This window comes from Loxodonta africana, chromosome 12 (genome assembly GCF_030014295.1).
Source record: "Loxodonta africana isolate mLoxAfr1 chromosome 12, mLoxAfr1.hap2, whole genome shotgun sequence".
In the NCBI taxonomy this organism is placed as follows: domain Eukaryota; kingdom Metazoa; phylum Chordata; class Mammalia; order Proboscidea; family Elephantidae; genus Loxodonta; species Loxodonta africana.
In genome coordinates, this window is record NC_087353.1 from 55,234,760 (window position 1) to 55,258,136 (window position 23,377).

Below are 23,377 nucleotides of genomic sequence, written 5' to 3' on the forward strand. Positions count from 1 at the left end.
CACCTTGAAGGAGGTGAGGGGCTTCTGGGGATGGAGGCAGCCGGGCACCCAGCCTGCCCAGGAGTCTGGCCCAACTCGCTAGGAGCTGAGAGAACAGCTGGGCTGCAGATGGACGTCCATTCCAGCCCATCCCTGGAGGGAACACCCATAAACGCAGCCAAACTGGGGCTGCCAGGGCCTAGGGTGGGAGCTGGCCGCAGACAGGGTGGGGTAGGGCTCTGCTGGGAACCACTTGGAGAAGCACCCCAAATAGACATGGGGTCACTTCATACTCACTGGCAGGAGCCAGCGGCCACTGTGCACTGTTGTTGGGTGCTGTCCAGGCAATTCCAACTCATAGCTACCCCATGCCACAGAGTAGAACTGCCCCATAGCATTTCCTAGGCTGTAATCTTTGTGGGAGCAAATTGCCAGGTTTTCTCCCATGGTGCCGCTGGGTGGGTTCGAACCACTAACCTTTTGTTTAGCAGCCGAGTGCTTTCGGTTAGCACCACCAGGGCTCCTTCCACTTCGGGTTCTGAATGGCGCCTCACAACGATTCACACTCTGTAGGGTGGGCTGGCTTGATTATTCCCTGGCTGGGGCACTCCCATCCCCACTGCCCAGCCTTCCAGGTCACATGAAGAATACCGACAACATTTTTTCCTCAAGTACGTCACATAAAAGCAACCCACTCTGGCCAGTGAACAGACATAAATTAAGGTACCCAGGCATCCCTGGGCAGGACATGGGGCAGTCAGTCCCAGCCAAAGTCGTGGCCGGTCATCTGGTAGAACTTGCAGTTGAAGGGCCGGTAAAAGTCGTGAAGGCGCTGGACCACGGCCTCGGGCACGCGGGGGTGGGGCTGGCCCTTGGACTTACCCAGGCAGTGGGGCTGCCTGGCCCCCTGGGCCTTCTTGAGGCAGGGGAAGCCCTTCGTGGCATTGAAGTAGAAATGCTTGTCTGTGATGACCCGCTTGAGGCCCAGCACTCGGCCCACCTTCCCAGCGGGGTTACTTACCAGGCACTTACCCCTGACGAATAGGAAGTGAGACAGAGGGAAGTAACAAAGCCAGTGGGCCAGGTGCTGGGCGTACAGGCCAATGTGCATGGCACTCCAGGCTGTGTCCACAGGGCCCAGGCCATGGCAGAAGGCCAGGGCACGGAAGCTGGGCAGGCCTGGCATTCTGGAGAGAGCCTGGGCATAGTTGGAGATGGCCCACGTCACGAGGTTGCGCACTACCACTATCAGCTTTGTGTCCGGGGACATGCCGTGGATACAATGGGGAGCCTCACATGTCACAAAGTAGCTAGGGGCCTTCTCCATGGTGATCTGCCCCTCCACTGTTCGAGGCATCAGGCTCCTGCAAGAAGGAGAGGCAGCATGAGAGGATGCCCCCTAGAAGCCCCCGCATTCCAGAATGGGCGTAAAGACCCAGGACTAGGCCCCTCTTTCTCCAGGTGGGAGTCCCTGGGTGGTGCGAACAGACTCCGATGTTGACCGAAAGGCTGGAGGTTCAAGTCCACCCAGAGGTGCCTCAGAAGAAAGGCCTGGCAATCTACTTCCAAAAAATCAGCCATTGAAAACCCTCTGGAGCCCAGTTCTACTCTGACGGACATGTGGTCACTGTGAATCAGAGTCGACTCATCAGCAAGTGGTTCTTCAGGTGGGTGAGCCTCCCTTCCCCCTCAGGCCTACTTCTCCTAACTGCTTGGTTGGCAGCCTGGAATGTGGGCCATGAGTAGGCCACAGTGGGACCCAGACTGTAAGCTGCCTCTGTGCATTGCTGCTCCAGGGATAATAGGGGATGGTCCTCAGGAGGGCCCAAGACCCTCTTCACCAGGTCATCTGTCACCCCCTGCTCCAAATGCCAGCTCCCCTGAGTCCCAGCAATCCCCACCCACCAGACCCACCCCCACCCAGATGTAGACTGCACCCAACCCTGACCTGGCACCACTCTGACCCCTGTCCCCAAGTTCCACAGGGCTGGCCTGGGCTTGCTATCCACAGGCTTTGCCCGCCCCTCCCCACACACAAGCCTCTGTGCTCTAATTACTGGAGGTCACATTTTCAATATGTGGCTGAAGGAATCCCCTAAATTAGGCCATTGACAAGTACCCCCACAGAGGATAGCCCCTGTACTCTTCTGTCTTTAATTACAGCCCTACTAACCCTCACTGAAGGAGCCCTGGTGGCCCAGCAGTTAAGCGCTCAGTTTCTACCTGAAGACTGGCAGTTTGAACCTACCCAGCAGCTCCACGGGGGGAAAAAGACCTAGCAGTCTGCTTCTGTAAAGATTACAACCTAGGAAACCCTATGGGGCAGTTCTACTCTGTCCTATACGGTCAATATATGAATGACCTGACTGAAACAAGTTTTGTTTTTTTTTTTTAACCTTCACTGACCTGGGCCCAGACTCGGTCTGTCACCTGCAGAGCCCAGCACATTAGCCAGAAAAGCTAATGAATGCCTTGGAGGGGCCCCAGGTGCCAATGACGGGGGTGGGGTGCTGAGCCAATCCCAAGAGTCAGGGATCCCCAAACTCCTGACCCCAACCTGAGGAAGGGGAACCAGGCCCAATTCTGAGTGCCCAGACTGGGCAGGCCTGGGCAGCCTTAGCTGTGGCCCGAGGCAGCACCTTCCAGCCAGGTACTGTGAGGTAAAGTTGAGCAAGGCAGTGTGGGGCAGGTGCACCAGGGCCCGCTGTGCAAACAGCACCCAGGGATAGAGGAATGGAAACTAGGTCAAGAGAGACAGAGGCTGGCTCGACCTATACCACAGAGAGAATGCCCTGCAAGCCCCACCCAGTCCCCTCAGGACAAGGCAGGGTGCAGGTTCCAGCCTGCCTAAATGCCCTCTAGCCCCTGGAAGGCAGGGCCCAAGGCTCCTCTACTCCCTCAAACCCCCATGAACCTCCGGTCAGACCAAACACAGACTTTCACCTTGGGGTGCTTGGTTTGGAGGTGATGTCCGTGTGACAGGGAGGAGACCCGTGGCAAGAGTGACCACCAGAAGTATTGCTGGTTCTCCAGCCCCCACTGCAGAGGAAGGAGCAGGCAGCACAGGCTGTCATAGGCTGTCCCCCACCTTTCAACATGGCTCTGGGCAGGACTGGTCTGCAGAAGTCACAGGACAACAACCTCTTTCCCCCATCTCAGTGACAGCTAGCTGGAACCTTCCACCACCCACTCACACCCCATTGGACAGACAAGCACACTGAGGCTCAGAGACCTAGCAAGCAGATGTGCCAAGGTGGGAGACAGGTGGCCCACAGCCCCCCCACTCCTTCCAGGCCAACCTGGAAGCTGCCACCTGCAAGGCATCTGCTCCTGAAGCCTGAACCAGGTGTCTGGACCCCCACTCACCTCCTGCAGCTGGGAAATCCAGGTGGAGCAGTACCCACACTCTCCCCAGAAGCCTCAGGGGGCTGCAGCACCAGGCCTGAGGCCCAAGTAGGGCTGCAACCTGGATGGCCAGCCCAGGGACCCCTCTCCCCACAGAGACCCACAAAGAGAAGGGTGTGGGGACAGCTGGACAGCCAGTCCTCATCAGGAACACCCTCCCTCCTCTCAACCTGCCTCCTCCAGGGACCCTAATTGCTCCCACCTAGGACACTCCTCACTTCTCCCACCTCTTTCCACCTTGGACACACCCCTTTCCAGGCACCAAGTGACCCTAGGGCCCTCCTCTTCCCTTTCCCAGACTGGCCAAGTCCCATCCTGAATACATGGCACCCCTGGGCTCCTGCTGAGAGGGGGCGGGCCACAAGAAGTGTGGTGCCCCATGTTAGCACCGTACAGACGCATCCTCTTCAAGGAAGTCGGAGGGACAGAGAGAGGAAGAGAGAGGTGCTGGTGACCCCCGCTGCAGATGGCAGAGGGAACAGGGCTTCTAGGCCCCCTCTTGCCACAAGCCAGCTCTGAGATCTGAGATCTTTGAGCTCAATGACTTACCCTGTGCGGCCAGGCATGGAAGGTACAGATGGGCTTTGAGGGGGACTCCAGTGGGGAGGATGAGGCCCAGGACTCTGACCCCCAAGCAGCAAACATCTGACAGACTCTCCCGCTGTGCCTGCCCCATCTGGTTGGCATTTCCCTGCGGTTTCCATCCAGCCCCGGCGCCTCTCTCGCCTCCTCTCAGCTCCCTCCACCTCCCATCCCACACCTCGCCTGGGCCACATCCCATGGCCTGGGACCCAACAAAAAGCATTGACTGCTCTATATCCCGGTGCCAAAAAGGGTCTGGGGGCCATCCTATTCCCAGCCAAACATCTCCTCAGGGTTAGAGGTAAGGGGGGTTCCCACCCCCCACATACTCAGGCCCCCACTCCCGTAGTCACTGCTTTTGTGCTCCAGGGGGCCAAGGGCGTTCTCCTGCCTGTACCCCTCCCTGCCTGCTCTTGCTTTTCCAAAGTATTACAGTTCAAGACAGCCCACATCCTGCCTCCAGCGGTCAAAGCCCCCATCTGGACCAAGACCTCGGGATGTTTGTGACCCCAAACCTGGCACACAGGAGGAGCTCAATGAGTGAGTGAATGGTGAGCAAATGGTGTCTGAGTATGGGGCGGGGTTGTGAGGCACAGTGCCCAAGATGGACCCAGTACAGGTGGGCAAACGAGACAGGGAAGTTTTGGCAAGGTCCACTCTGAGCAGCTCAGGCCACGAGCCAAAGACACAGGAAGGGCCGTGGCACAGCCTGGAATGAGGTTGCTCACTCCCCAGCGGGAGCAGGTGCCTCAGGAGCTCATCTGGGGGGCACTGGCTGCTCCTCCTCTAAAATCTCCCCCAATCCCGCACCCAGAGGGCTCTGCACTCACTGGAGGCTCCATCTTGGGAGAGAGGCCAGACAGTGCCCAGGGTAGGTGGTCCTCCATGCAGCCTGGGAAACCGAGGAGGCAGGGGCATTTCCAGAGGCTGGCTGGAAGGACTGCAGAGGCGCAGGGCACCCTACGTGTGCACAGTCGGCACACAGCACATTCAGGCACACACACACCAGAGCCCAGCTAGTCCCAGGGGACACAAGGGCAAGGCACAGGCTGCCCGAGGACCTTAACCTTCTGTATCCCTTGCCCCCCCCAGTAGACATGGGTTCTAAAAATGCTGAAGAAAAAACTCTCTTCTCTACATTCTCCTGAACCCCTACCTCCCCCAAGAAACACCACCCCCCACCAGGCCTCCGAATCTGAACCCATATCTGGGCCTGGCCCTGGCTTCCTCCAGGCCCCTCATCCTCCCCAGACCCCTCCACCAGAGCTGAAGCTGGCAACTGGGGGGTCTGGAAGGAGCTTCAGTATCCCCAGCTCTTAGAGAACCCTCTGAGAACTGACTCCACCCAGCATGAACCTCCCTTTGCAACCCCTCCTTAGCTAAGCTCCTTGCAGTGGAGTTCAGGGCACCACGGCAGCTCCAAGTTTGCACTGCAGATGATGGTGAGTCCTCAGCCCTCCCTGCCTTTTCCTCACGCAGCAGTGAGGGATTAGGGATGCTTCCTGAATGCCTGCCTGCCTGCCTGAGAGGTGGGCCAGCAGTCTCTCACTGGGGCCTGAGCTTGGAGGACACCGAGATTCAGCCAGGATGGGCGCATCTCCCCTCTTCCCACTTCCCCGGCACCCCCAGGCAGGAGCAACCCTTCAGGAGACAGGACCCCCTGTTCTCTCCAAGGTCTCTGCCTTTTCTCCAAACTGAGGAGTAGTTCGAATGTAAAAGGCTAAAATATAAATTGGGAAGGGTCCAGGGATGGTGTAAGAGGACCCGGGAACAGGGAAACTGGGGTACTCCCCTAATTCAGCAGGTGGCCTTGGGCAGGCCCTATCTGGGATGAAGGGGCTGCAGGGAGGGTAACTCACTCTCCTTGTGCAGACCCTTACTGCCCGCAGGAGGAGGCACAGCCTCCAGCTCCAGGCCTTCGTGCCAGCCACAGTGGGGAGAGGTTGGAATGTGAACCCCACATTCCACTGCACCCCAATGCCATGCCGGGTGGGGGGCAGGGCGGCCCCAGAGCCACAAGGCATGAGGCCCGGGTCCCAGTCCCACCCCTTGCACTGGCTCAAAAGCTGCTTCCTCCATTCTAAGGTCCAGACTTCCTCCAGTCCCCCAGGACCACCGCGAAAGGCTCCTCTGCCGGCGACCAGAGCCTCGGGACGGAGAACACTTTCTGGGAGGTGACGGGGAACGGGGAGGCCCCTTCCTTGGGTAATTATCCCCACGTGTCCCCCTCCCCCCCCCCACACGAACACAGTGTACCGGTGGAGGAAGGGCGACTGGGCACAACTCATTTCCACCGCTCCCCACCCGCCAGGGGCTCAAAAAGACTTCCCGAGCTGGGATTGCACCGCGCCTCCAGCCCCCGCCTTGCTGAGACACCTCAGCAGCCCCGAACCAGAGCTTTCCAAGATTCAGGGACCCCCAGCCGGAGACTGCCCCTCCTTTCCGTAAAGTCCACAACTCCCCACCGAGGTTGGTCTCGGATCCGATGCCTTCCGCGGCCTCAGCGAGACACCAAGGCACACTAGGCCGGGCAGACTCGAGGGAGGCGCACCAAGGTCGGCGGGCTGGCGGGCCGGGCGCTCACCGGTACCAGGCGAGGCCGCGCTCGTAGCACCTGTTGAAAAAGTGGGGCTCGGAGCCGAGCGCGCGCGTCGGGGTGCAGCCGCAGGAACTCCAGCAACGCGCGCGTGCCGCCTTTCTTCACGCCCAAGATGAGCGCCTGCGGGAAGCGCTGACGGCCGTGGCCGCTGGCCACTCGCAGGCTGGGTACCCCCGGGCGGCGGGCGGCACGGGGCGCCGCGGGAGCCGGCACGGGGGCGCGGGCGGTGGACAGGCAGCGGCCCTGGACGGCGCCCAGGCAGTAAGCGCACAGCACCAGCACCACCAGCAGCAGCAGCGCGCAGGGCGCCCTCAGTGCGGCCCCTGGCCCGGCCCCGCCGATCCTGGATCCGGCCCCCGCGCTCCCGGCCGCGTTGGCCCGGCCGCCGCTACCTGCCATGGAGTCGCGCCGTGCCCAGGCCCGGGAACGGGGGCGGCAGGCGGGCGCGCATCCCGGCTGCGCCGCGCTAAGGCCACGGGCGACTCGGCTTCGGCTTCACTGTCTGGCCGCACAGCGTGGAAGCGGGCGCGGGGTGGGGCCTGAGCGTCCCGCCCTCGGACGCCCCGCCCTTTCCCGGGTCTCCTCCACACCTGAAACCGGCGGGCACCCACCGACATCTGGGCGCAGGAGTACATGGTCGCAGCCGCTCGGACAGTCGGCATCTTCACCCTTGCGCGCGGGCAGCCAGCGGCTGCGGGTCAGGACGCAGGGTGGTGACAGTCTTCGCTCTTGGAAGGTGATCCAGGCCCCTCCCGGACGGGGGCGGAGCGGCAGGTGCTCCGGCCCAGCCTCCGCGCACCAAGAGGGCCATGGACCCCACGCACCCGGCCTGCGAAGGGAGAATCGGGCCAGGCCGGCAACCTCATGCTCAGAGAGGGCTCCCGGGGAATGTCCGGGGACATCTGGGTTGGGAATGAAGATGCTGGCACGTCCTAAACACTCAGGGCAGTCCGCCCTGCCATGTATCTGCGCCACAGCCCTGCACCGTGGAGACAGCTAGCCAAGTATCATATTAAAAAAAAGATGAGGAAACAGGCTCAGCGAGAGAGGCGCCTTCCCCAAGGGTCCAGTGGGCGAGGTGAAACTCAGACCTAGGTCTACTGACCCTTTCTACCGCCCGACCCTGTCTGCTCGGCCTGGCCCACTTGCTATTCCCCTGGGGCATCAGTGACCCACTGGGACTCTGGAAAAGTGGCTCCCCGTTGAGGGTGAGGACTTCGGGAGTCCTGTGCTGGGGGCTGCAGAAGGAAGAGCCCCTGTCCTGCCCTCTGAGGGGCAGTGAGCTACAGAGCTCAGGGGCAACTCTCCATTTGGAGACTTGCTAGGCTCTGGGCACCCTGTAGCCTTACACACCTCCAGGCTTACCAAACCCAGGAAGACAGGAAGGGGACAAGGCTTGGGGAGGGTGAGCATGTGCCCAGGGTCCCAGGTAGAAGTGGAGTTGGACCTGTGTCCTTTCTCTGCCCCTGCTGCAGTCTTCAGGGCTGAGCACTGGATGCCTGGAGGGCTCAGGCTCCTCGTCAGCTGATGCCAAGAGGCCTCTGCCCTGGGTTCTGCTCACTAACGAGTTGTTACTGGGTCTAATGGCATCTGGACAAGTCCTAGCAGCCTGAGACCCTCCGAGGGCCGGAGGATCTCTGTGACCCACAGACTTTCCCAAGCTCCTACCCAGGGCAGACCTGATTGGAGGGGCCACAGGCCGGGACCCCCAGCATGGGTCCCAGATGCCAAGGGTGCCTCTGCTTGTCAAGGCAAGCCTTGGCCTGGAGCCCCATGGGCTGCTTGTTGGCATGGCACTGTCTTGGCAACATGCTGGTACTCCTAGGGTCACAGGAAGTTCTTCTGGTCTAGCTTAAAATGGGATTTGTTCCAGATGGGCTGGTCCACCTTAGAGCCAACCTGCAGAGGGCCCTACCTACCCTGCAGCACCATGTCTCAGCAGCCACCATTCAGGGCTCCAAGTTCCAGCATCCATTTTCCCCAGCTGGCCCAGCATCTCCCTGCACCAGCACCTCCAGAGTCATTCCCACTTCTTAACCTTTGCTCCTGCTGTTCCCTCTGCCAGGAATGCTTTTCCTTTGTCCCCCACCTGCTTGAGGGGCAAAGGACTTTCCAGGAAGAACTTACCAACAGGACATCAAACATGTTGGCGGGGGAGGGAACATGGGAGTAGGATTGGAAGGGGCTGTAAGGTCCAGGGAGGAGGAGTGCTTTGAGAATTTGAAGGCCAAGCTCTCCCCGCCCCGCCCCCCGCCCTGCTCTGACTGCCATCTGGCTCGCAGAAGAGAGCTAGGTGCAAATCGGGGACACCTTCAATGGCATCCATGGGAGACTGCTTATTTACTAGTGTATCCCCAGCACCTAACAAAGAGCCTGGAACCCAGTAGGCACTCAATAAATGCTGGTCTGTGGAAGAATATGAATGAGAGGAGGCATCAAGGGAGGCTTCCTGGAGGAGGTGATGGCAAGGAGGAGGAAAACGTTATCCCAGGGAGAGGAAACAGCGTGGATAAAGGCTGGGCAGCAGAGAGAACCTGGCAGGCGGAGGAACCAGGCAGAGCTCAGGCCCTCTTGGGTGTGGCTAAGGGAACAAGGCCCTGAGAGTCCACATGCCCATGGGTACAAGCCCTGCCCCACTTGAGTCACGTGGCCTCAGGCAGGCTCCTCTCACCTCCCAGCTTCTGGCTCCTCAGTGGAGACTTTATCCTGATTCTGAAGAGTATTTTTTTCAGTATTATCTTTCTTGAGATACAATTCAATACCACACAATTCACCCATGTGAAGTATACAATTTAGTGGTTTTTAGTACATTCAGAGTTGTGCAGCCATCACCACTATTGAACTCTAGAATGTTTTCATCACCACAAAAAAACCCTGAGCCCATTAGCAGTCACTCCCCATTCCCCAGCAACCACTGGTTTACTTCCTGCTTCTATGAAGGTGCCTGTTCTGAACATTTCATATAAATGGAATCATATAATGTGTGGTCTTTTGTGATTGGCCCCTTTCTCTTAGCATAATGTTTCAAGGTTCACCCATGTCATGGCACGTATCGGAACTTCATCTCTCTCCACGAGCGTGTGACAGCCCATTGTACGGATGCACCACATTTTGTTTATGGCTGGACATTTGGGTTGTTTCCACTTTTTGGCTATTAGGAAGAGTGTCACTATAACATTTGTGTACAAGTTTCTGTATGCACATATAATTTCATTTCTCTTGGGTCCATGCCTAGGAGTGGAATTGCTGGGCCATATGACAGCTCTAGGTTTAACCTTTGATGAATTGTTTCTGCAGGTTAAATTTGGTAATTTCAGGAACTTCCTCTCCATGCTCCTTGTTCACAGTACTGCTTTCTGCGCCCTCCCCAAGCCACACATCTGAGCAGCTCCTTTATGCTGAGCCTACCCCTCCTCGCCACCAAGGTCCAGCCCCCAACCCCCACTGCTCCCTCCTGTGCAACCTACAGACGGTGGACCCCCTTTCTGAGCCACTTGGTGAAAAGTGGTTTTGGGCCCTAAAAGGACTCAGGCCATAGGGCACATGGTGGGTGGTGTCCCTGCATCCTAAGAGGGTCACTCCTCCCTCTGTATGATGGAACCCCCTCTGACAAAAGGAAAGTTTTCAGCAAGTCCTCCTTCCTCAGCTGGTGTCTTCCGGGTGCCCATGGCTTTGAGGGTCCCAAACAGCCCAAGTGCAATTTCCCTGTCACCTTGTCTGAACCCCCACCCAGGCAGACAACCAAGGAGAGGGTCTGTCTAGTCTGTCCATTCTCCTTATCTGGGACATCAAACATATGGCCAAGAGGAGAGGTTTGGGAGGGGAGATGGGGGATCGAGTAAACACTGTCTCTGAGGGAGATGGCAAGGAGGGCCACAGAAGGAGGGGACAGTGGTGAGGGGAGGTTAGGGGAGGCAGAGAAACCCCAGGAGTTGGGGGGGGCCACAAAGTCAGGAAGCAAGAGGGTCCTGCCGGGCCTCACAGAACCATGACCCTGCCCCGGCTATGTGGGGGAGCCTCCATGTCCCCTTCACTGACTGTGATTATTTATTTGTGGGTAATCTTTGAATCCCATCTGTCTTCTCCACATGCCCATAATTCCACAAGGGCCAGGGACCAGGTGAGGCTTGGTCCCTGCTGTTGATCTGTGCCTAACCTCCAGGGGGCACTCATAACTGTTGAGTGACTCTGTGTGTGTGTGTGTGTGTGTGTGTGTGTGTGTGTGTGTGTGTCGGGGTTACTCCCTCTGTGGGGGACAGCTGGCGCAGGTTTCACACACGTGGGGCCTCCAAGAAGTCGCTCCCCCAGAACCACGCCCTTAGCCCCCAGACCTACTCCCTCAACGGCTTGGGATTACTAAGCTGGTAAGAGGGGCAAGGGGAGGTGGCTGCACCCAGAGGGCAGGCCCAGCTGTCCTTGATTTGTGTAGGATTTTTCCACTATGGATGCTAGATTCCACAGCGCACAAAGAGGATGTGGTTCCCTCCAGGGAGGGGTCCCTGAGAGAGCCACCCCAGCCCACTGCTCTGAGCTATCCTCAGAGGAGGCAGGAGGCCATCTCTGGGGGCTGGGCAGACACAGCCCAAAACAATTCTAACAGCATGTGCTTTGGAGTAACTCCTGGCCTGATTCAAGCCCAGCTCTGCACCTCCTAGTAGGTGACCCAGCCTTTCTGAACCTCACTTTCCTTCTTTATAAAACAAAGGTGATAGCAGCACCGGCCTCAGATGGCAAGCTTGCCCAGCTTCCTGGAACCTGGGTCTTGTTCCTGGAGATGAGCTGAGCCTGAGAAGGGCCATGAGCTGGCCAGGGTTTGAGGGGCAGAACAGATTCCCAGGGTCACGGGGGCCACAAGAAAAGCTTCCCATGGGCAGGAATGAAGAGGAATGAGAACTTCTCTAGCTCAGGAACCACCCTGAGCAGTCACACACTGAGGGACCAAGGGACCAAATGGCCACTGGAGTCCAGGGTGGAAGGGAAGCCCAGGGCCAACAAGCTGACTCTACCTCAGGCAGACCTCACCTGGCCCTGCTGTCCCTCTCCTCCCAAGCGCCTCCCGAGCTCGAGCATGGCTGCCAGCGCTTTGAAGCCCAGAGCAGCTGGTAGACATCTTGGCTGGAGATAAAATGTGATATAACATGAAGCCCAATCCTAAACCTTGGATAATCTCCAGGGTTTTACAAGCAACGAGTCTGGAGACAGGTGCTGGGGGCATGAGGACTAAGGCTGCCAGACAGGAGGGCCTGAGGTCTGGGGGTGAGGGGTTTGGACAGAGGGAGCTTGCCTGCAGGTAGCCCCCAGCCCCCTCCCCAGCAGCCTCCCCTTCAGTCTGCCACTGGAGCCCCCTCCCTCAGCTTGTCTTCCCTGTGCTTCTGGCCCCAAGCTCGGTGACCCGAGCCTGATCGCCCAGGTCTGCATCCCGCAGACCACAGACACACACTTGGAAACATGCAAGGCACACCGGCCACCATCTTGAGGTTGTACGCCCTCCAAAGGAAGTGAGCAGTAGGCAATGAAATTGGACGTGCATTCATTTGATGCCACAGTATGTGGCCTCCCACGGGCTCCACATTTTGGGAGAGGAATGAAATGATGAGATGTGGGTACCACCTGTGGGGAGCTCTGTGACCTCGGGTGGATGAGACCTGCCGGTAGGGGATGGCAGGGACGCATCTGTTCAGATGCGCAGGAGGCCCACTGAGGGCCCCTGGGGGTGGGAGGAGAGCCACTGGGCAGAGTCACCAGGAAAGGCTTCTAGAATGATTCTGGCTCTGGGAAGGGGGATAAGGAAGTTGAAGAATAGCGAACTCCAGGAGGCAACAACACTAGGAATATTTCTAGAATGGAGCATGGTTTGCTCAGAGGGTTGAATGCAGGGGTGTGACAATAAAACAGCATAATTATGATAAATAATGCTGCTATCAATTTATGGAGTGGGAAATCAAGCTGGAGAGCCTGAGTTGGCCGCGTACAGAGCATGCAGGGCCTGTGGGAACCACTCATCAGCTTATCTGTCTGATATGTTATTAGGTGCCATCGAGTCAGTTCCAACTAATAGTGACCCTATGTACAACTGCGTGGATCATAACAAATTATGGATAACATTTCAAAGAATGCGAATTCCAGAAAACTTAATTGTTCTCATGAGGAACCTGTACATAGATCAAGAGGCTCTTGTTCGAACAGAACAAGGGGATACTGCGTGGTTTGAAGTCAGGAAAAGTGTGTGTCAGGATTGTATCCTTTCACCATACTTATTCAATCTGTATGCTAAGCAAATAATCTGAGAAGATAGACTATATAAAGAAGAACAGGGCACCAGGATTGGAGGAAGACTCATTAACAACCTGCGTTATGCAGATAACACAACCTTGCTTGCTGAAAATGAAGAGGACTTGAAGAACTTACTAATGAAGATCAAAGACTACAGCCTTCAGTATGGACTACACCTCAACATAAAGAAAACAAAAATCCTCACAACTGGACCAATAAGCAACATCTTGATAAACAGAGAAAAGATTGACGTTGTCAAGGATTTCATTTTACTTGGATCCACAATCAACACCATGGAAGCCGCATTCAAGATATCAAATGATGTGTTGCATTGGGCAAATCTGATGCAAAAGACCTCTTTAAAGTGTTAAAAAGCAAAGATGTCACCTTGAAGACTAAGGTGCACCTGACCCAAGCCAGGGTGTTTTCAGTCACTTCATATGCATATAAAAGCTGAACAAAAAATAAGGAAGGCCAAAGAAGAATTGACACCTTTGAATTATGGTGTTGGTGAAGAATATTAAATATACCATGCGCTGCCAAAAGAATAAACAAATCTGTCTTGGAAGAAATACAGCTTAGAACAAGGATGGCAAGACTAACTCTCACAAACTTTGGACACTGTCTTAGTCATCCAGTGCTGCTATAACAGAAATACCACAAGTGGATAGTTTTAACAAAGAGAAATTAATTTTCTCACAGTCTAGTAGGCTGGAAGTCCATATTCAGGGTGTCAACTCCAGGGGAAGCCTTTCTCTGTCGGCTCTGGAGGAAGGTTCTTGTATCAATCTTCCCCTGAACTAGGAGATTCTCTGAGCAGGAACCCCAGGTCCAAAAGATGCACTCTGCTCCCAGCGCTGCTTTCTTGGTGGAATGAGGTCCCCAACTCTTTTCTTGCTTCCCTTTCATCTCTTGTAAAATGAAAGGTGGTGCAGGCCACACCCCAGGGAATCTCCCTTTATATTGGATCAGGGATGTGACCTTAGTAAGGGTGTTACAATCCCACTCTAATCCTCTTTAACATAAAATTACAATCACATAATGGAGGACAACCACACAATACTGGGAATCATGGCCTAACCAAGTTGACACATATTTTGGGGGGACACAATTCAATCCATGACATTCTACCCTTTGGCCCCCAAAAATTCATGTCCTTGCTACATGTAAGACACGTTTACCCCATCAAATAATACCAAAAGTATTAAATCAACTCTGAGTCTAAAATCCAAAAATTCCTCTTCATCTGTGAAATCTAGAATACAAGTTATCTGCAGAACAGGCACAAGCTGACATTTCCGTTACAAATAGGAGAAATTGCAGGAAAAGAAAACATAACAGGCACCAAGCAAGTCAGCAGAACACATTACATTAGCCCTCAAGGCTTTGAAAATAATCCTGTTCTCTGAGACCATTTACCCAAGAGCCCTGCCCTCCAGACTCCAGGTACTGGTCACACTCTCTGGATTCTGAGTGGAGGCCCCTTGGCCCTGGGCTTCAGCTCCACCTTCCAGGCCCACTGGGACAGCAAGTCTGCTCCCTTGGCTTTAGACACATCATTCTCCTAGTCCATCTAAGTGGCAACTCCACCCTTAGAAACACCAAAGGCCATGGATCCACCCTTTGAAACCCCTGAGGTTGTGACCATACCTTTTGAGACTGAGGCAGCTCAGGCTTCTTTTGTTCCTTGTCTCTTTAGCTTCTGCTCTTTGTCTCTTTAGCTCCTGGTATTGGCCCCTCAGCTCTGGGGCCTCATGTCTGCGTCTGCCCAGCTGGGGCAACTATTTCAAAGCTCAGTAACTCTGTCAATAAGTGCCTGGAGGCAGCCCATTCCACCAGGAAGCCTCCTGTGAACAGGCACTCAGATTTCTTGCTCTGTGGGTTGGCAAGTCTAGTTCCACCAATAAGTAAGTGCCCAGAGGCACCCCACTCCACCAGGAAGCCTCCTGTGCACAGGCACTCAGATTTCTTGCTCTGTGGGTTGGCAAGTCTAGTTCCACCAATAAGTAAGTGCCCAGAGGCACCCCACTCCACCAGGAAGCCTTCTGTGCACAGGCACTCAGGTCTCTCACTCCATGGGTCAGCTCTAGCACCATCTCACGCTGGTCTCCTGGTTCTGCTGCTGCTTATTTTCTGCTGCTGCCACTTCTCTGCAAGTTCTCTGCTTCTTCGGGTCCTCTGCCATTGCCACAACTGTACCCATTTTCAGTTTCAAAACTGCTTCCAAATTTTAGGTATCTGTTAGAGCAGCACCCCACTGTCTCGGTACCAAATTCTGTCTCAGTCATCTAGTGATGCTATAACAGAAATACCACAAGTGGATGGCTTTAACAAAGAGAAATTTATTCTCTCACAGTCTACCCTACCTACCCTACCCATTGCCGTTGAATAAATTCCGACTTATAGCAACCCTATAGTAGGCTAGAAGTCCAAATTCAGGGCGTCAGCTCCAGGGGACGGCTTTTTCTCTCTGTCAGCTCTGGAGAAAGGTCTTTCACGTCAATCTTCCCCTGGAGTAGGACTTTCTCTGTTCAGGAACCCTGGGTCTAAAGGACGCACTCTGCTACCGGTGCTTCTTTCTTGGTGGTATGAGGTCCCCAGCTCTCAGCTTCCTTTCCTCTCCTTTTATCTTTTGGAAGATAAAAGGTGGTGCAGGCTACACCCTAGGGAAACTCCCTTTACACTGGATCAGGGAGGTGGCCTGAGTAAGGGTGGTGTTACAATCCCACCCTAATCCTCTCAACATAACCTTACAATTACAAAATGGAGGACAACCACACAACACTAGGAATCATGGCCTAACCAAGATGATATACACATTTTTGGGGGGACACAATTCAATCCATGACAGACATGTTACCAGGAGGGACAAGTCCCTGGAGAAGGATATCAGGCTTGGTAAAGTGGAGGGTCAGCGAAAAAGAGGATGACCCTTCACGAGATGGATTGACACAGTGGCTGCAACAACGGGCTCAAGCATAACAAAGTTTATAACGATGGCACAAGACCGGGCAGTGTTTTGTTCTGTTGTACGTAGGGTCACTATGAGTCTGAACTGACTCGATAGCATCTAACAACATGTACAACGGAAGGAAACACTGCCGGGTCCTGTGCCATGCTCACAATGGTTGTTATGCATGAGCCCATTGTTGCAGCCCCTGTGTCGATCCCTCTTGTGGAGGGCCCTCCTCCTTTTCGCTGACCCTCTACTTTACCAAGCATGACGTCCTTCTTCAGGCACTGGTCCCTCCGGATTGCTATTTTGCAAAAATCACTCTGGCTGGGAGAGGCTGACTACAAGGAGGTCGAAACTGTGGGGAGAGAAGTGGGCAGGTGAGGGATGCAGGGAGGTAGAGCCCTAGGACCTAGTTCCTGGGGCGGGCCAGGTGGCAGTAGGGGGAGGGGGCGAGGCATCAGTAACGTGGGCCCCGCCCACTGCCCGGGAGAGAGGTTGGAGCTTGGCTAGGAGCATCCAGCCTCCACCCATGTCCCTCCCCCGCCGTTCCCAGGTCGGCCCCGGGCCCGGCCCAGCTCTGGCTGACTCAGGAAGGGGCAGCTCGGGGCTCGACTGCTCCCCCTGCACCCGTCACTCTCGCGAAGCTCAACAAAGGTGGGTTCCCCCCACCGGTCCCCGCACCTTAGGGCGCAGGGAAGCTTCGGCCTGTGTCCCCGTGGGCCGAGGGAACTGGGGTCGCCCGCGCTGACCACTCTGTACCCCATGGGGGTGGCCACGGGTACCCGAGATTCTCAGGCGAGCGGCTACTACGCCTCCGGCGGCGCCTCGGAAAACTGCAGCGGTGCCCTCGCCCCACGCGCGCCTGCGCAGTGCGACGCGCAAGGAGCCAGCGTGCCACGACGTACCCGCAGGGCAGAGACTGTCTCTTGCGGGTCGACGCAGCGCACGGCCTCGGTGCCCACTCCCCAGGGAGATGCCCTTGAGGACTAGGGTTCGGATTGGGTGGTCGCGCTGGGCCTCCTACCAGGGCTGTGTATGGGAACGGGTGTGTAGTGGTGGCCTCGGCCTGGCTTGGCGGTGCCCTACGCCAACCCCTCCGGACGCCCCCTCCTAGCCGCCCTGCCCACGCGCATGGTCAGGACCTGCCCCCGGCCGCACTCGCATCAGGGTCACGGCTGCCACTCGTGTCACTTATAACCAGGGGAAGGGAAAGCCACGACTGAGCTGAAGTCCAAAGCATCGTAACTTCACCCATCCATTCTGCAGACGTTTATGTGTGCTGCCCTGGGGATCCTGCTGGGATCGAAGGCGTCCCAGATACATTTCTTCTTTCTCCACCCACCGTAGCCCGGGTGCCCACCCTGCCTGCCCGTATCCCCGACCCTCCCAGAGGCTCCACCTGGCAAGGAAGGAGACACAGGTAGGGAAGGGGAGCCTGGCCCTCAAAGCGTTGTTTCTCGAGGGGCCACTATCGGGAGGTTGTGATGTAACCCAGCACTGGGGCCACTATCGGGAGGTTGTGGTGTAACCCAGCAGGATAGGGGCGCAGGGTGATTTATGATTCCACATGAAACACTCTAGGAACTAGAAATGCCATCCCCCTGCTCCAGCAGCCTCTGCAGACAGGGTCTATGCATGCATGGCCTTCCACCAGCGCAAGGAGGCCTCGGGGTGGGGCTCACCCTGCTCTCCCCACCCCTGGGGGGTCACTGCTTGCCAGCCCCACTGAATCTTCCTGGCCCACCCCCATCCAATTAACGTGGATATGCAAATAAGTGAGGGGTATCTGGAGTGCAGGGACCCAGTCACTGCCCCTGTAGCTCTCACATCCCAAGCACCCTCCTAGCCAACTGTCTGTGCTCCAGCAGAAAAGGTCCTTTATCCCACCCTGCTACAGGTCCAAGCCCAGGGAAGTGACCCTAAACACCTGGCCCAGTTTGCAGGAGGAAGCTCCTATTCTTGAGCCCTGGTGTCCACTCAGGGACTGCTGGCCCAGGACTCAGAGTTCAGGGTGCTGTGAGAGGGGAGAAGAGCCTGGTCACTGCCCCAAGCACAAGCAATGTGCCTGCTGCCCCCAAATTGTTGTTCGGTGTCATCAGGTTGGTTCTGACTTCTGCTGACCCCATGTGTTACAGAGTAGAACTGCCCCACAAGGTATTCTTGGCTGTAATCTTTACCGAAGCAGATCACCAGGTCTTTTTCCCTCAGGCCACTGGATGGGTTTCAACTGCCATGTCTGGTCTCAGAGGTGGCCAAGGCCTTCCCAGAGCTGGTATTTCTCATTTTGGGTGAAGAGTGGAGAAGGGCAGGTGTAGGTAGAGGAGCACCATGCAGTCCCACCAGGCCTTCCCTCACCATCCAACACCTCTTGGCCTGAGCTGGGCCCTGCTCAGCAGCCCATGATGGCAAGGAGCAGCTCCTCCCCATTCTCCCAGCTATGTGGCCTCAGGCAGGTCATTCCACCTCTCTGGGCCACCCTTTCCTGCCTGCAGAAGTACCTGCAGTTCAGGTTACCGTGAGACTCATCATGTGGGTGACTGTGAAGATGTCCCCTGCACCCACACACTAATGCTCACTCCCCACTCACCTGCAGGGCTGCCTCTGGGCAAGGCTGGGCTGGGGCAGTCCCTGAGGACCCATCAGACCCTCCATGTCTACGGCAGCGCAGAGCCAGGCTCCACTTGAGCAGTGACCAGCTTGGGATCTAGAAGGGTCCACGCAGGAGGAAGACAGAGAACAGGCGAGCTGGAATCGGGATGATTCCAGCTGGCCCCTAGCAGGGCAGAGATGGATACATCTTCCAAATGAGGAGGGCAGCCCAGCGCATACAAAAGCCCCTCCTGAAAGGGACTCCTCAGCCAGGGCCACCTCACTGCTTTTTGTTAATGCTGACCCCTCCCAACCCCCGCCTGCCCTCTCACCTGGACCAACCTGCTGATATCTTAGAACACTGGTCAACTGTCTGTCTCCCCAGGGAAGACATAAGCCCCTCCAGACAGGACCTTGCCTGTCTTGCTCATGGCCCCATCCCCAGCACTGAGCACAGGACTGCATGGACCATGGACTCAATAGATAATTGAACAAATGAAATAACTGTGCCTGCTGTGTGTATCCTGACATCTGTGACATCAATAGGCGGTAGGCCTGGGCATCCTTAGTTTAATGATTTCCACCTGCTGGCTCCAGAGAGGATTCAAGAGGGTGGGGGGGCTCCAGCATCTCCCACTGCCTGGATGGCAAGAGCTCTGGAGCACACATGTTAAGGCACAGCCTGGGAAGGGACTTTGCGGACATGGACTGTAGGATGGGACCTCGACGGCTCGCCTGGAGCTCTTCGGAGGTCATGGAGCAACAGCTGCCTTCCCAAGCTGGGCGAGGCAGCTGTATCTGCATAGACTGTGACCTGGGGCTCAGGGGTTTGCCTCTCATAGACAGGTCAGGGGCTATGCCATCAACCTGCTCCCCCAGTGGGTCACAAGCCATCAGTGCCCTGGTGGTCCTGGAAGGGTTTAACCAGAGCCAATCATGCAGTGACCAGGCTGGAACAGCTGGCTGGGACAGCCTCCACTTGCCCTGTATCTCTCTCACAGTTTAGGGGTTAGCATGGGCTTTGGTGAGTGTCAGAGCCCCTCTGGGAATTGGGCCCCACAGGGGTGAGTCCAGACAGGAAGGGAGAGGCAGCCAGGCTGAGAAAAGAAGCTGGGGGTTTGATGTTATTCAAGACCCACGAAGCCAAGAGTCCCAGCCTTGAGATTCTAAGGCCAAGATGAGACAACTGCTTGGCCCCTCGGCCCCATCCTGGCAAAGAGGGGTATGGGTGAACAAGAAACACCTACTTGTGCTTCTGCTGTTCCAGCCCCCGCCCCACCTTATCCCACCTTCCCCCGCTGAATGTCAGTGGGCTCTAATTCCAAGGAGAGGTGACCACAGTGTGGTGGATGTGTGTGGCCACTTGGGAGGTGTGGGCTGCCTCCTTACTTCCCCTGGGAGGCAGAAGCTTCTTTGCCTGAAAGAAAGGAGAGAGGGGAGAGAAACAACTTCAGACACCTTTCCCTAGACTGGTGCGCCCCACAATCCACCGGCCGGGGAGCTGGAGGGACGCAGATGCCAAATGTGGGGAGGTCTGTGTGCCCCCACTGTGTCCCCTGAAGCCTGCAGGAGAAGCAGGAGTCTCTTCTTCTTTCACACAGACCAATAACAACAAATGGCTGAAAGTATTACTGTGTGTGAGGCCCTTACAGACACCCCCACTTAACCCCCACAACGAGGGCAGCAGGGAGGTGCTGTGAGCAACTGCATTTTACAGAGGAGGAAACTGTGTTGGGATCAGTGCAACAAAGCCTGGGGAGGGGTCCCCAGAAAGACAGGCCTGTAGGTGAAGGGTGGAGATTTGGAAGGGTTTATGTGATGAGAAAGGAGCCCTGGTGGTACAGTGGCTAAGTGCCTAGCTCCTAACCAAAAAGTCAGTGGTTGGAATCCACCAGCTGCTCCATAGGAGAAAGTTGGGGCAGTCTGCTTCCATAAAGATGACCACCTTGGAAACCCCATGGGGCAGTTCTACTCTGTTCTATAGGGTTGCTATGAGTGGGAACTGACTCAACGGCAGTGGGTTTAGATTTTTTATGTGATGGGAGACCCACACCAGAGATCAGGATGTCTCAGCTGAGCTCAGAGAGAACACAGAAATGAAACACAGCTCCCCAGACACCAACAAGCCACAGTAAGCACAGCACCAACCAGAGCATGTGGTTACTGAGCATTTACAATGTGCCTGGCCTGTGCCTGGCTTTGATTGCCTTTGTCCTTGACAGCCCTGTGATGCAGGTGCTCCTCCCATGCCACTTGGCAAGGAGGAAGCAGGCACAGAGAAGGTGAGAAGCAAGTCTGAGCCTGCAGCCAGACCCTCAGCCTCTGCCCACCCAGCTGCAGGGAAAGGCCAGATCTCCAGAAAGGTCCTTCGCCATACCAGCCCTTGGGTGCCCCTTCTGGGCCACCTGTGATCAAGCAGGCAGAGGAGGCAGGACGTCAATCCCCTCATCCCGGCTCTGCTGCCATCTCTTGGGGTGACCCTGGGCAGTGTGATGTGGTCATTGTACATGAACAAAGAACAAATGATGTGCTCTCTGACCTTGGACCCCCAAAACATTCAGCAGGCCTGTTGCCCTGATACACACTCACCTTTAGGGATGAACTTCAATGAGCTGCTAAATATTCAGAAGCGGGACTGCCCCCGCTTGGGGCCGTCGTTAAGGAACTCGTGACCCAGCCCATTGCCACATTTCCCGCAGGACACCTAGGAAGACCACACAGCAGCCACGTGAGCACCCAGCCCATGAAGCACAGCTGCAGTGATGACCTGTGGGGCCACCAGCAGGCAGTGCTCCTCTCTGCATGCCCATTCCCAAGTGAGCTGCTGACACAGGACATTGACCTTCGTCCTGGTGCTGGTACCAGAAATGATATCCTGTTTCCTATGTTCACACCAGGACACCAGGCTCCTCCAATAGTTCAGGGGGGCAGCTCCCCTGGCTGGAGCCAGAGGCCTCAAACAGACAGGCTCTCAGCCCCTAGAGTTGGGGGCGCACACAAAGAACCCCCTGTTGCCAGCACCCACCTTTAAGGCTTCAGGCCGGTTGTGCTCCGGATGCTTGCCAACACTGTCGGCATGGATGGTCTCAGTGAACGCTGGCCATGGGGACGAGTGTGCGTACTTTGAGCGGCTAGAGAACAGCTCATAGCCACACTTGGCACACACATAGACGCCTAGGGGCAGAAGGAGGTAAAACAAGAGGCGTGGAGATCCAGCTCTTCTGGGGGCAGGCTCTCAACCCAGGAGAACAGAGCTGCCCCCATTCCAAGGGTGGGCCGTAGACCCTCCCCACACCACCACCCATGGGCTGCGCTGTTGACTCTGCAGGGGAGACACACCGCTGAGCTAGCATTGACCAGTTTAGGGTATGTGCCAACCACACTTGTCTCATGGACGCTTCCACTAGCCGAGTAAAGGCCAGCATTTCCATTTTACAGATAAGGAAGCTACGGCTGGACCGTGTGCAACCAGGAAGAATCCCAGGCAGGCAGATAGGTACACAGCACCCCCACGTGCAGGCAGGTCCCGCACAGTGGCACTCTAGCACTCAGCGCCTCCCACTGGACCCCCTTTCTCAAGTGACCACTGAAACCCCGGGCTGATCACCCACCCACCAGCCTTTTCTCCAGGCAGGAGAAGAATGGTCCCTGGACAGACGGGGAGCCCAGGAAGATGGAATAGAAGGGTCAAGGAGAAAGGCTGATTTCAACTCATTCCCTGAAGATCACTTTGAGCGGGGGAAAGAGTTGCAAAACTAACTTGCAAAATTGTTGAAAGCTCAAAAACAGGAAACTGTTTGGAGCCCTACTCCAGGGGCCCTGAAGCACCTTTCTGTTCCCCCTGCCCCCAGCCTCCCAGGATGTCTGTGAGCTACCAGGCCTTTGCCAAGAACTTCAGGTGGAAGCAAAGACGAAGCTCAGTAGCTACATGGGAGTGAAGTTTCTGGTTTGCCTGAGCAGCCTGGGGACAACCAAGGCCCCAGAGCCAGAGGGTCTCAGGGTAGGGCTTTGCCCAGGCGGCCTTGTCACAGCTGACAACACAGCTGCCCAGCGATGCTGCCAGCCACTTGCCTCCCTGGAGAGATCCAGTCCCAGAAAGACTGACTGTCCTGGTTTTGCCTGTGCCCATATTTTTACCAGATTAGTCCATTACCAGGCAGGCCCAGCCCAGTAAGAAGCTCATCAGACGCTCCCAGAGCCTGGGGCCAGGGCTGAGGACAGACCTTTCACAGAACACCCATCCCCCAGGCTGTCTGGCCAAACTTCAAACTTAAATGGCCAAGAGGACAGGGGCTGGACCAGGAACGAAGCCAAGGTAGCCACTCCTGGTTACCCAACGAGGAGGCTCTAAGCAGGTGGGGGAGGCAGCAGCCCAGCACATTAGAATGCCAACGAGACCTTCTGTGTCTGCGGACTTTAAAACCCGCAGGTCCTGGAATGAGGAATAGGGAGGGCCACAACATCTGGGGCAGGCCCCATGGAGGGTCCCCTGCACAAGCCCTTCCACTGCGCCTGTGTACCCCGCCCTTTCCAAGTCTCGACCCTGACCCAGATCCCGACCCCACCCCATCTGCCCTTCCCCCGTAGGACGCCCTGCCGGACACAGTCCTCCCGTGTCACCGCCTGAACTCAAGGACTGCGACCCCGCCTATAATGTCCCTTTCCCCTTCCGGGTCCCCCAGACGCCCCCTCTTCCGCGATCCCCTCACCCATGTACGCTCCTCCACGGCGGCCCCGCTAGCCCTCATTCCCGGAGCTCCGGGGTTCCATCACCCGAGGGCAGCGACGCCCCCTTCCTGCGCTGCCCCCACCCAGCTGCCCTCCCAGGAGGGGGCCGCAGGCCGTACCCGGCTCAAAGTGGTTCTGGAAAACCTCGCCCCCGAAGAAACTGCAGAAAGACATAGCGCCTCCGGGCTCGCTGCGCGCTTGCCGCATGCGACAGCCCACAGGCCACAGACCCCAGGACGGCCGGGCCCCGCCCCGCCCCGCCCCGC

General features: G+C 56.6%; 2 protein-coding genes across 2 annotated transcripts; both read right to left on the reverse strand.

Moving 5' to 3' along the window:
• Nucleotides 1–245: 245 nt before the first annotated feature.
• HS3ST6 (heparan sulfate-glucosamine 3-sulfotransferase 6) lies at nucleotides 246–15,023 on the reverse strand. Its single transcript, XM_064294780.1, is given in 6 exon segments — nucleotides 246–1,343; nucleotides 6,551–6,616; nucleotides 6,618–6,957; nucleotides 7,011–7,256; nucleotides 7,365–7,467; nucleotides 14,940–15,023. Coding segments are annotated over 6 exon segments (1,446 nt in total). The 3' UTR covers nucleotides 246–736.
• A 4,458-nt stretch (nucleotides 15,024–19,481) lies between these two features.
• Nucleotides 19,482–23,351, reverse strand: MSRB1 (methionine sulfoxide reductase B1). The gene is made up of 4 exons (XM_003417776.4): nucleotides 23,231–23,351; nucleotides 21,409–21,557; nucleotides 20,973–21,087; nucleotides 19,482–19,800 (listed from the first exon to the last, which is right to left on the reverse strand). The coding sequence occupies exons 1-4, from the start codon at nucleotides 23,316–23,318 to the stop codon at nucleotides 19,769–19,771; spliced, it is 384 nt and encodes a 127-aa protein (XP_003417824.4). The 5' UTR covers nucleotides 23,319–23,351; the 3' UTR covers nucleotides 19,482–19,768.
• Between the last annotated feature and the right edge of the window lie 26 nt (nucleotides 23,352–23,377).